This window comes from Tupaia chinensis, unplaced genomic scaffold (assembly GCF_000334495.1).
Source record: "Tupaia chinensis unplaced genomic scaffold, TupChi_1.0 Scaffold000161_3, whole genome shotgun sequence".
Lineage (NCBI taxonomy): Eukaryota > Metazoa > Chordata > Mammalia > Scandentia > Tupaiidae > Tupaia > Tupaia belangeri.
Genome location: NW_006159634.1, coordinates 651,228 through 664,700, shown reverse-complemented (window position 1 = coordinate 664,700; position 13,473 = coordinate 651,228). Strand labels below are relative to the sequence as shown.

At 50.1% G+C, this 13,473-nt stretch overlaps 1 protein-coding gene across 3 annotated transcripts in view; it reads right to left on the bottom strand.

Moving 5' to 3' along the window:
• Positions 1-7,500: 7,500 nt before the first annotated feature.
• The window catches only part of TAF5L (TATA-box binding protein associated factor 5 like), a 34,055-nt gene continuing 28,082 nt past the window's right edge, over positions 7,501-13,473 (bottom strand). For 2 of the 3 annotated variants that reach the window (XM_006146012.3, XM_014586833.2), the window contains one exon: positions 7,508-9,535. In XM_006146012.3, coding sequence (XP_006146074.1) covers positions 8,738-9,535 — 798 coding nt within the window. In that variant the 3' untranslated portion in view covers positions 7,508-8,737. Of the gene's footprint in view, positions 9,536-13,473 lie in introns of all 3 variants that reach the window. The other variant, XM_014586835.2, reaches the window with a different exon arrangement.

The window sequence follows — 13,473 nt, the reverse complement described above, 5'->3', positions numbered from 1 at the left end:
GCTACATGAGAGTTCAGTGACATAGCCATTACGCTAACTGCTGGTCCCACCTGGCGTGATTTTTAAACCACCAAGTCAAGGACTGAACCATGGTTGGCCATGTGGGAATCCAGCACTTTAACCACTACACCACCTGGTTACCCCTTAGCCAACATTTCAATTCGACAGGTGTCTGCGTACCTATCATGTCCAAGGTTGGCCTCTCTGTTCCTGAAAAACAGAGGTACCAGTTGAACAAATACGGACCCATGATTGTTCACCTTTGGTCAAACGGGCCTGGTAACTTCTCACAGAAGTGAGTGCCATCTACTATCGGCCAGAGGGCTTAGCTGGACCTCCTGCCAAGGTGGCAACATTGTTCCTTACCTCACCTAAACAGGGTGCTCATTGAATTTGTCGAACACTGCACCCACAGACAGGAGGCGGCGCTGTGCCACCCAGCTGGTCAGTGGTCTGCCTGGAGCCTACTGGGCTCACTTTTCACTAATAAGCTGAATCCATGATTCACTGTTCATGGGCCTTTCTTCAGCTGTCTCTTACACTGACAAGAAGCAGGCAGACGTGAGCAAACATTGCTGATGGCTAACCTTCGAGCAAATATTTCTTTTGTCCCTTTTTTTTTTAAGAGAGATTTTTGTTATAGGGCATGTGCACTTACTGGAGAGATAGAGAGACAGAAAGCAAGAAATTACACCCCCCTCCCACCCCCAGAGGATGGCCACGCCACAATCCCTTCTCCATTCTCCTCTCTCAGGATTTTGGGCACGCACTCACACACATGCTCCCGGCATGAGTTTTAAGCCACCAGGCCCAGGACTCGAACCACGGTCAGCTTCATGGGAATCCGGTGACATAACCATTTTGCCATTTGCTGCTCCCTGAGCAAACATTTCTATTCGGTGATACAGAGTCCCTGTTGTGAGCAGGGTGTGTGTTAATGGAAATGCAGGAGTACCAGGCGGAAACAACCCAAAACTAATTTATTGGAGAAAATCTGGCATCTAGCACATTCCATGGCATTTCATTTTATTTTTATTTATAACCGAATGTGTGTGTGTGTGTGTGAGAGAGAGAGAGAGAGAAACACCACCCATCCAGTCTGGCCACAGATCTTGAACCTAACACCTCAGGTGTGCTGGGCTGAGGATTTGAACTCCTGTTGCCACATGGGAGCTGGCCAGGGAGCAGCTTTCATTGTTTCCCACTTCCTTCTACCTACTTGCCCTACCTCTGAACATCCCCCACGCCCATTTCTCCACAGCTCTGTTTTGTCCTGACGCTGATTCTCTCCCCAGGACCATGGCGCAGTCATGCCAGGCAATCCACCCTCAAGAGAAACACCTGGCAGAAAGGGCAGGCGCTGCACTGCCTCCTCCTGCTTTAGAGGAGGTGAGGGTGGGGCCCTGCGGGAGCCTCCTAGGACCTTCCAAGTGCTGTAAGGACTGTGCCATGAAAACATCAAGCCCTGGGGGAGAAAGTCAGAGACCAGAGGAAAGGGGGTCAGGAAGGAGCACTGGCCTGCTTCAGTGTGATTCGCACTACTTGGCCTGCGGGCCTAAGAGACCCTGCAGGAGCTGTGCTCACCATGGGAGGCTCCAGGTGTCTTGGCGGTGGTGCTGTCTGAGATGGCAGCGTGGCTGGGCCCGCCACCGACACAGAGGCCGCTCCAGGACTTCCCAGGGGCAGTTGCAGGCCCTTTGTGTATTCTGGCGCCTGCAGCTGGAAGGATGCCTGTAGCAGCTCCACTCTGTCCTCATTATTCACAGGACAGCCACTCCTGGGACCCAAGGAGTCCTCGGGGCTGCAGTAGGACCGCCAGCAAGAGCGCTCTGTCCTCAGAGCCATGCTGGGAACCGTGGGCCCAGGCTGGGCCACCCCAGTACTGAGCTGTAGTAGAGTTTCAGCCAGGTCCTAAGAGACCACCATGATTTGAGAACTCCTAGCAAGGACAGAAAGGACAGAAAACTTGGGAACAGTTTGGGAAGTGGCTGAGAAATGAGAGGAAGATAAGAAATAAAGATGGCTCTCCATGAGAGCCAGACTGAGTGAGCCAGACTCTCAATAGCACTTGATTGCAGAGAACTTATTTTGGAGAGATTTTTGCTATAGGGTACGTGCACTCACTAGAGAGACAGAGAGATAGAAAGTGAGAAATCACAGCCCCCCCCGGGGGGGGAATGGCCACATTGCAGTCCCTTCTCCATTCTCCTCCTGGAATCTTGGGCACACACAGACACACATGCGGCAGGAATTTGAAGCCACTAGGTCCCATGGGCACATACCACTGTGGGGGTGCTTGCTTCTCTGTCTCTCTGGGGAGTGCACATGCACTCTGGCAGTTACAAAATATAAACATAGCATTTCAAAAAGATTTTAGAGGGAACCAGCAGTTAGCGTAATGGCTATGTCGCTGGACTCCCACGGAGTCGACCACGGTTCGAGTCCCGTACCTGTTGGCTTAAAACTCACGCAGGGCGTGTGTGCGTGTGTGCCCAAGATCCCGAGAGGAGAATGGAGGAGAAGGGATTGCGGCGTGACCATCTCCTTGACCAGCCCCCCTGGGGGAGTGATTTCTCGCTTTCTATCTCTATGTCTCTCTGTCTGTCTGGCGAGCGCACACACCCTATAGCGAAAACCTCTCCAAAAAAAAAAAGATTTTAGAGAAACTTTTGTGAAGAATCAATCTCATTGTTAAAAATATCAAAGCAGGGCTGGCAGGTGGCATGGTGGTTAAAGCACTAGATTCCCACATGGCTGACTGTGGTTTGAGTCCTGGACTTGGTGGCTTGCTTTCTCACTTTCTGTTTCTCTCTGGTCAAGTTAAATAATAATAAAAAATAAAAAGAAATAATTCTCTATATATGTATATGTATACATACACACACACACATCAAAGCAACTAGAACAAAATACAAATCTCGATGCACTGAGTTAGTCTGTATTAGTGATGGTCCTCCAGGAAGTCCAGCACTGAGGCCCTGCAGGGGTTGAGCTGGAGCCTGCTCAAGGTCAGAAGGACCCAGGTTCTGGTCTGCCCCGCGCACAGGCGGCAATGTTTGCTGCGCTTCATTTGCTCATCCCGTAAGCCCCCGTGTGCCAATCGCAGACGACTACATCTTTTGGAGGTGGTATCTTACCACCTCAGTTTTTTTTTTTAAATTATTATTTTTTCGAGAGGTTTTTGCTATAGGGCGCATGAGCTCGCCAGAAAGACAGAGAGAGACAGAGAGATAGAAAGTGAGAAATCACTCCCCAGGGGGGATGGCCACACCATAATCCCTTCTCCATTCTCCTCTCGGGATCTTGGACATGCACGCACACGCACCCAGCGTGAGGTTAAGCCACCTGATCTGGGACTCGAATAGCGATCGACTACATGGGAGTCCAGCAATATAGCCATTATGCTAACTGCTGGTCCCATTTTTTTAAAAAAATTATTTTACTTAACTTAATTCACTTATTCACTGGGTTTTTAATTTGACCAGAGAGTGGGGGGAGAGAGAGAGAGACAGAAAGTGAGAAAGGAAGCTGCCAGGTCTGGGACTCGAACCATGGTGAGCCATGTGGGAGTGTCCAGTGCCCTAACCACCACGCCACCTGCTGGCCCCACCGCCCGATTTTTTTTACAGCACAGCTTTATTGAGATTTCACTCACATACCATACAATCCCCACTGCAAGTTGCAACTCAGTGCTTTCTAATATATTCAGTGTTGTGCAAATACAATTCTCATCACTTCTATTGGCTTTTTGATTTTAAAGTTGTTTTCTTTAGGCAAGTCTTTTTTTAAAAAATATTTTTAGTAAGAGATATGCTAGACCTTTTACTTTTATGTCTAAGCCATATTATGGCAGCACTTTACTAAAATTTAATCCACTTAAATGCTACCTCATCTTTTTTGTTCCAGACCTGAATGTTCCCTGGGATCTGAGGAAGCTGAGGCTTCCTGTAACTGCACACACACATGTGAAGGGTGCTGTTGTCTTTTTTAACATTAATTTTTACTGTGATAAAATAGGAATAACAAAATTTACCACTTAAACCATTTTTCCTTCTAAAAATGTTGTATTTTTTCCATTTTCCACTTGATTTCTGACGATGCAGCACTCCCTCCACATCCACTGTCGGTTTTGACAGAAGACCTTGCACAGCCAAGGACAGGGTCACAGAGGGAGGGGCTGGGGGTCCAGGTAGTGGCCACGACTCACTTTGCTCACTGAATTCCCTTGGGCTTGCAGCGTGCCTGGCACGCACGGTGCTCAAACGTCTGGTGACTAGATGAGGGAGGACAGCAGCGAGTCCCCAGAGGGGACGGAAGTCAGGAAGGACATCCCAATCCCACTGAGCGCCTATCCGAACTGGCAGGCTCTCCTTCCTCTCACGCTACGCGGGGGCAATTCTGCAACATGTGGAAGTTACCCGGACGTGGTGCTGCTGTGAAGTGGCAGTCTCCTAGGCTGGGCACTTTCTATTCTTCATGCCACTGAATCTTGCCAAGAAAGCTGGCAGGTATAAATATGTCCACACTCACAGACGAGCCAAGAGGTTCCGCGAGGACACGGCCACAGCCACACCGCTCCCCCACGCCATGGCACATCTCTCGGCGCTGTGATTCAACAGTGCGTTTCATTTCTTTAGGACTCAGAGGTCCGAAGCCATTGTCTACACTGCCTCAGGGGTCTCTGCGCTTCCTCCTGCTTTGCCTGGAAATCAGATCGAGGCGAGGGCTGTGAGCTACATGAAAACCAAGCCCAGGCTCATTAGGGTCCGATTACTGGTCTGACCCAGACGGAGGGGCCAGCACCGCCGCACTCTCCAGAGGTGTCTCCTCCCTGCCTTTGGAAAGGCTGTGGTCAAAGCTGAGTGATGCAAAGGAGCCTCATGCAGACCTTCACCCAAGGGAACCAAGATGACCCTCACGGGTTAGTCACTGCTGTCAGAAGAGTGAGCTCTTCTTACAACCTACCTGCCTGTCTCCCCCCTTTCCTACTCGCCGCCCCAGACTCCGGTCCCCAGCCCACTCCCACGCAGCTCATCACACCCAGACAGCCTGACTGTAGTACTGCCGTTATGCACGTTAAGTCGGTATTGGTGAGCCATGAAATTAATTTGCGGATATTAGAAACAGCAGATCACACACCGTATGTCACACATCGAAATGACTTTTTTCTTTTTGAGAGAGAGAAAGTGAGAAATCACCCCACAGGGGGGACAGCCACACTGCAATCCCTTGTCCTCCATTGTCCTCTAGGCATTTGGGGCATGAATGCACATGCGCCCAGTGGGCTCATGCACCCAATGGGAGTTTTAAGCTGCTGGGTCCAGGCCTTGAACCACGGTTGACTACGTGGGAGTCCAGTGATGTAACCATTACTCCACCTGCTGGTCCCAACACATAGAACTGATTTGTACATACTCCTCCATTGAGTCTCAGATGTAATTACAGTTTTGGACATTTCTGAAATCAAGAGGGGGGGACCAGCAGGTGGCGTGGTGGTTGGGGTGCTGGACTCCCACATGGCCGACCATGGTTCCCCTCTGTGCCCAGACCCAGTGTTTTGCTTTCTCACTTTCTGTCTCTTTCTGGTCAAATTAAAATAAATGAATGAGTAAATCCAATTAAAAATAAGTATCTAAAAAAAAAGAAATCAGGAGAGGACTTAGAATTGCTGGACATCTTTTTATTTTCTACAATTTGCTAGAGGGCATATGCACTGGCTGGAGAGAGAGGAAAAGTGAGAAAGTGCCCCCTCCCCACCCCCCGAGTCATGAGCGTTGCAATCCTTTCTCCTCCATTTCTTCTTTAGGATTTTGGGCATGCATGCACATGCGTCCAGCGTTTTTCAAACAACCGGGTTCGGGACTTGATCCCATGTGGGATTCAGCCACCCTAATACCACTTGAAGCTACTGCCTCAAGGCCTCTCCTGAGGCTGCAACTGAGGGGCCACCTAGGGCTTCATCCCCATCTGAAGGCCTGGCAGGTACCATCTGCACAGGAGCTCACGGGTGTGGTGGGTGGCAGGAGTCAGGTCTTCACAGGCTGCTGCCTGGAGGCTGCTCCATGGAGCAGCTGGTGACCATCCTGTGTCCTGTGGTGCTCGGCCCAGAGCAAGCTCCGGATGCTGCTGCGTCCCTGACATCCGAGCAGGGCATGGCGGCAAATGTGCTGTGTCCTGTCGCAGGGGGCCAGGGTGGAGAGGACTGTATCACGGCCCTGCCCTCAACACCTTGATGGCTCCCATTCCACTGAAGGTGAAGAGCCCTGCAACTATGCCCCCCCATCAGTCCCACCAGGTTTAGGGTGCACTGGCTTCTTCCTCTTTTCCCCGAAGTCTGCCTGCCTCACTCCCACCAACCCTCGGTCCCTGATGAACCACTTCCTCAGATACCGCCCTTAATTGCTTCATCTAAATGAGATCCCCTGGAACAGTCTCCATAGCACCCGCGCCGCACTCCTTCCGGTTTGAGATGAAATCTTTATGGCATTTGATTACCGCTTCTCTCCCTCGCTAGATCGGAAATCAAGCCAGGAACTGAACTGGTTTTTTTAGTGCTGTTTCCTTTTACCAACGTGGTGTCTGCTCACAGCAGCAACACCTACTCACTTCATGTTTCTGTTTGGGACCAGCAGTTGGCATAATGGCTATGTTGCTGGACTCCCATATATTTCACCACAGTTCGAGTCCCAGACCTGGTGGCTTAAACTAATGCTAGGTGCGTGTGTGTGCGTGCCCGAGAGAATGGAGAAGGGATTGTGGTGTGGCCATCCCTGCTGGGGGTGATTTCTCACTTTCTGTCTTTCTTTTTCTGGAGAGCGCATGAGCCCTATAGGAAAACCTCTCCAAAAAAAAATAAGAAGTGTATTCTCACCTCTACTTAATAAAGTACCTTTAAAAAAAGTGTTTCTGTTAGAAATTGCGGCCAATCACAAATTAACTTGTCTTTCAATGAGTCAAATCCATAAGAAAGAGTTGCAACTTTAAATTCTACAATTGAGACTTTCTGTGTATCAGTGTTTTGGTCACTGGGGTGCTATACAGGTATCAATGACCAGAAGTTTTGGTGTGGGATGGGCACAGACAATGAACTCTTTCGTTTTTTTCCTGTGTTTAGTTTTACCATATGGTGCATGTGCTCACAACGGGGACAGAGAGAGAGAGAGAGAGAGAGAGAGAGAGAGAAGGGAGAGAGAGAGAGGAGAGATAGGTAAAGTGAGAACTCACCACCCAGGGCGCATGGCCACACTGTAATCCCTTCTCCTCCATTTTTCTCAGTGGATTTTGGGCATGTGCACCTGGCCTCTGGAGTGTTTTTCAAGCCGCCAGGTCTGGGATTTGAACCCTGAAGTTAGCATTGTGGGATCCAGCGTCTTAACCATGCCACTTGCTGGTTCTTTTTGTTGTTTTTCTCTCTTTAGACTAATCTACGGAGCTTTAGGTATTTCACCAGATCATGATCCCAACCAAGTGACGCTGAGCACGCAGGGAAACACCCGGGGGCCAGTCCGGCCTACTTGCTGCAACTCCTCGGAAGAGAGGCGAGGTGCCACCCAGAAAGACCACACCACTTGCCTGTCCTCAGAGCTTAAATGAGATGCTAACACTCACTTTTTTGAAACTAAATACATTTTAATAGAAAACAAAATACAAAATAACTCTTTTCAGAAAACAGAAATATTTAATCCTTTTCCCACAAATTAGAACTCGCTTTACCCTTAGCACCGTTTGCTACGGTGAGCAGGTACTCACAGTCTGTCCCACCAAGTGTCCGTCAGACTGGTCTCGCAGTGCAGGAGGTGGCGCGTCGCCGCAGGAGGACGGCAGCAGGAAGCACACCTCTGGATGAACGGGCTTCGAGAGCCTCAGCATCGTTCTAGCCTATCTTGTGACTTATCGCTCCAAATTATCCTCTACCATACTCTTTCATTTCAGGGGGGAGAGTCAATATGAGTGCAGCTGTGAAGATCTTCCTTTCCCACCATCACTGCAAGAGCCCGCAGTGTTCTTGATCAAACCCACCCGCCCCTTCCAGAAACACAGCGGCCGGAGTTGTAGACCCACCCCGGCGTTTCCCTTTCTCCCAATACACTGTGCTACCAAATTCTCTGAATTCCCTGAACCTCAAAATTCCAAGTATCACAGCCAGTGCCAGGAGTCAGACCTGAAAGATAAATGCAGAGACGGTCCCCTCTGCCAGTGCTAGGTTTCCTCTTCTCAATAATAATAATAATTATAATTATAATAACAATAAAAAAAATCCTGGATCTCTATAAATATGGGAAGGAAAGACTTCTGGCCAGGATCATCCCCTCCCCTTTCCTAGCCCCTGTCCCCACACCCCTCCATTACTAAGGACTTCGCTTCCACTGAGGGACAGACCGCACCTGACCCTCGTCGCACTGCCCCTCCTGAGAGTGCTCTGCGACCCCCGCCACACCCAGCCCCACAGTGGGGAAGCTGAGGCGGGCAGTGTGGTCGTGGCAGGTCTCTGAGAACTCAAGATCTTCCTTGAAACATCCTAATTCTTGATCTCTTGTCCTCTGGCCACTGACCCCCTGGCTCCACAGTCCATGGACACTGAGGGGCTGAACAGAGGGGCGCCTACTGGATGGGGTCCCGGGAGGAAGGGCAGGCGGGGGCTCTTCCACAGTCAGTCAGTGATTCGATCTCGGCTTGTCCCAGGACTGTAATTGTGGCCTTCCGCCACAGCCCTGGTGGCGCCAACGAAGATACAAAATTAATGTTCCTGATTTTCTTGTGTAATCCCAGTCACCAGAAGCAGGTTGCAGGCCATGAACTGCACGCTCAGGACGTTGCTCATCTGCCCGGTGTAGACGCCCACAAGCTCGCTGGAGGAGCCATCGGCGGGCGTGCTGCAGTAAGTGTTCCTGACGTCCCAAACGCGCACAGAGTTGTCCATGGAGGCCGACGCGATCAGGCCGTTGTCCGGACTGAAGGTGAGGCTGGTGATGTTGTCCGTGTGGCGTCTCAGTTCTTTGTAAAGCGTCCCAGAGGCCAAGTCCCACAGCTTCAACCGCTGGTCCTCGCCGGCCGAAGCCAAGTACTTACCGTTGGGGGAAAAGGCGAGGGCGAGCACAGGGCCACGGTGGCCGGTGAAGAGCCTCACCGAGTTCCCCTGCTGGGCGCTCCACAGCCGGACGGTCTTGTCGGTCGAGCCAGTGGCTAAGTAGTTTGAGTTCGGGTGGAACTTGACACAGTCCACGTCTGCCAGGTGGCCCGCGTATACCCGCAGCGGGTACGTCCGATCGAATGACCACAGCCTGGCGGTGCGGTCGTGGGACGCACTGGCGAAGTACAGGCTGTAGGGGCTGATGTCCAGGTCCCACACTGGGTAGGCATGCCCCTGGTACAAGACGGTGTTGGTGCAGCTGCCCAGGTCCCAGTACCTGATGGACATGTCTTCCGAACAAGAGAGCAACCCTGAGCTGTCTGCGAGGAACCTCGTGCTGTACACCGGGCCGCAGTGGCCCCGCAGGGTCTTCATCTCTGTGCCTGCGTTCTCGTCCTCCTCCTCCTGGGGACAGCGGGCGGGTGGGGGAGGAACAACACAAAGAATGTTTAGTGTCTGACAAAGCAAGTCCAGGCAGAGGGAACAGTGCAGGGATGGCGTGAGGAACAGCATCTATCCAGATGATGGTGGTCTTGGACTGAAAGGCCGTCCGGGAAAACAACGCAGTTGCATATTGAATATAAAGGCTCTTACAATCTAGGATTTGCTTTCCAGAAATCCATCTTGGGGCTTAGACTATCTCATATTGAAAAATGCAGAAACGCAAGGCTACTTGGCCCGAGCAATGCCTGTGTGACCTACAGCCAAGTCCATCATCAGCTCTGCTCCATGGCGTTGGGAGAGGTCTCCTCTACGGGCTAGCACCATGGTGTAGAGGTGAAGGCAGCTGGATCCCACATGACTGACTGTGGGGTTTGAGTCCTGGACATGGCAGTTTGAGAAACATTCTGGGAGTGTGTGCCAGTCTGCCCAAAATCCTGAAAGGAGGGAGAAATGGAGGAAAAGGGATTGTGGTGTGACCACAAAGGAGGATGCTTTCTCATTTTTCCCTTCTCTCTCCAGTGAGTGCACATGCCCTCTGTCAAAAAAATTTCAAGGGACCAGCAGTTTGTGCTGGACTCCCACGTAGTCAACCGCGGTTCGAGTCCCGGACCCGGTGGCTTAAACTTACGCCGGGCGCGTGTGCTTGTGTGCCCAAGATCCCAAGAGGAGAATGGAAGAGAAGGGATTGTGGCGTGGCCATCCCCCCTGGGGGGTGATTTTTCGCTTTCTATCTCTCTGTCTCTCTCTGTCTTTCTGGCGAGCGCACGCGCCCTATAGCAAAAACCTCTCAAAAAAATTTTTTTTTAAGAAGAAAAGGGGCCAGCAGGTGGCATGGTGGTTAACGTGCTGCTGGACACTCCCATATGGTCAACCATGGTTTGAGTCCTGGACCTGATGGTTTGCTTTCTCACTTGCCCTCTCTGTGTTTCTCTCTGATCAAATTAAAATAAATGAATGAGGGGCCAGCAGGTGGCGTGGTGGTTAAGGTGCTGGACTCCCATGTGGTCAACTATGGTTTGAGTCCCGGACTTGGTGGTTTGCTTTCTCATTTTTTCTCTCTCTGTCTCTCTCTCTGATCAAATTAAAATAAATGAATGAAAAAATGAAATTAAATAATTAAAAAAAAAAGAAAAAAATTTTACTTTCAAATTTCTGCTAAGCTCTTTATTCTTTTATTCTAGTGGCATTTTCTTTATCTGTCAGTTTTGGCTGCCTCATGCTCCCTGCTCCTGCCCTATTTAACGCAATCCTGGTATACCCGTGACTCCCAGGACAGGGGTCAGTCAGGAAGCAACATGGGAAGGAAGATGTAGTCTCACTTCAAAACTTCTTTGGAATTACCTGTGGTGGTAAGACAAAAACCTGGATGTGGGGGCCAGCAGGTGGCGTGGTGGTTAAGGGCGCTGGACTCCCACATGGCCGACCGAAGTTCGAGTTCGAGTTCGAGGCCTGGCAGGTTGCTTTCTCACTCCCCCCTCACTCTGTCCCTCTCTGGTCAAATTAAAATGAATAAATAAATAATAAAGTTAAATAAAATAATTCTTAAAAAAACTATTTTATTTTTTATTTATTCATTCATTTATTTTTTAATTTGACCAGAGAGAGACAGAGGGTGAGAGTGAGAGAGAGAGGAAGTGAGAAAGCAAGCCACCAGATTCAGGGCTCAAACCCTGGTCGGTCATGTGGGAGTGTCCAGCGCCTTAACCACCATGCACCTGCTGGTCCCCTGAAATAATTCTTAAAAAAAAAACCAAAACCCTGGATGTGTATGAACAGTGAGCAAGAAAGATACTGGTATGAGGAAATTAAACTCCCCCCAAGGCTGGGACCCCCAGAACTGCTGGTGTCTCTTCTCCCACACGAAGGTGAAGTTTTAAAACGGACTTTTCAGAGGTCTCAGATATTCCCCTCAAAGAAATAAAACAAGGCCTGGAGTGACCAGCAGTAACGGTTACATCGCTGGACTCCCACAGGACAAACGGTTCAAGTCCTGGATCTTCCAGGTGCATGTGCGTGCGTGCCCAAAATCCCGAGAGGAGAATGGAGAAGGGATTGTGGCATGGCCATCCCCGTGGGGCGTGATTTATCACTTTCTGTCTCTCTGGTGAGTGTATATGCCCTATAGCAAAAAATCTCAAATAAATGAATAAAAATAAAACAAGGTATGGATTTAGAATTGCTTTAAACAAAGCCAAGTGACTCATGTGATTCTTGGAAATAATCTATGCGTGAGGAGAGGAGAGAAGCCAGCCACTCATGTCCTCAGGAAGAAGGCTGCCACCACCCACCCCCGCTTTCCACAAGCGTGCTGTCTGCTTTCAAAGACCGTTTCCCTTTATTCCCTCACAGGCAGGTGTCTCAGAACCATAGCTGTGCTAGCACGGGACACAGAAATTACAACGGAGCGCAACTAAGCCCCGGAGAGAAAGGAAGATGCAGTCTCGAGCCAGCTGGCTCTGCTGGCTCCCTGCATGAGCCCTGGCTCCTGCACAGAAAAAGGCCACCATTGAGAAGGCCATCCTTTCGACCTGAAAAGGATTAAATTCAAAGTAAGCTGTACATGTATTTGATAAGATGAGAAATTAAGCACTGATGCCCGTGAATGTTCAAAATGGCTTTTCTAGACACGACTTTAAAAACACAGAAGCAGGGGCCGGCAGGAGGCATGGTGTTTGAGGATGCTGGACCTCCCGCATGGCTGAGCATGGTTCGAGTCCCGGACCTGCTGGCTTGCTTTCTCACTTTCCCTCTTTCTTTGTCTCTCTCTCTGTCCTTCTCTGGTCAAATTAAAGCAAATAAATAAATTAAGTTAAATAAAATAATTCTTAAAAAAAAATATGGAAGCATCTGGAGAGCAGGTTGTGAGTGCTCCCACTTGGAATGTCAGTGACTTTTCTTTCCAAAGAGGTTACGACAACACTGCAGAATTTCAAGAGTGACTCATCGCTCCCCAGAAAGTTTATGTAAGGGCTGCTGGGAGCAGCAGTGACCCTGGTGAACAGTACGAAGGACTGAAAGTTCGCTCTGACTTACATGGCACACCACTGCAGGCCTAGGGGTCTGCTTTGCAGCAGGAAACTATGGCCGTGGCCTTGGCCTCCCTGGTGGGGACAAGATGACGTGCTTGGACTGGCAGTCAAGCTGGCATGCACCAGGGGTTCCCGGGACTGTCACGGGTCTGTGGTAAAGTGCAGACCAAGGAACAGACCTGGATGCTCCTGCTGGCTGTCAGTGTTGGCGTCCACCAGGACCACAGCTTAAAATAACCTGGCTACGCTTTCGGGTGGCTCAATCCAGTCCCGCAGGGCCTTGGTGCAGCGGGGCAGCTGATCTGCACACGCTGGCCATCAGGATAACCCCCAGAACTCGGACAAGGCTGAACACGCCACAGTACATGGGCATGCATCCCAGACACAACTTCCTCATTTATAAAGTCTATGCAGGTAATAGTGACCCTATTATGCACATTATTAAAAAAACATGGATGAGAAGAAATCCAAAAGTAAGAAAGCTGAGTGTAGGTGTGCCTTCTGAATCCCCTCAGAATCGCAGCCTGGCTAGTGTGAACCGGTGTGTGCTGCACGTGTAACATACACATCAGGTTTCGGACATTTATGATTTATAAAGATGTATCTAACAGATTTTTTAAAATAATTTTTTCGTGTTGCTTGCATTTTTTTGGGGGGGAGAGGTTTTTGCTATAGGGCGCGTGCACTCGCCAGAAAGACAGAGAGAGACAGACAGAAAGCGCGAAATCACCCCTCAGTGGAGATGGCCACGCCGCAATCCCTTCTCCTCTCGGGGTCTTGGGCACGCACGCACATGTGCCCGGCGTGAGTTTAAGCCACCGGGTCCAGGACTCAAACCGTGATCGACTACATGGGAGTCCAGCGACATAG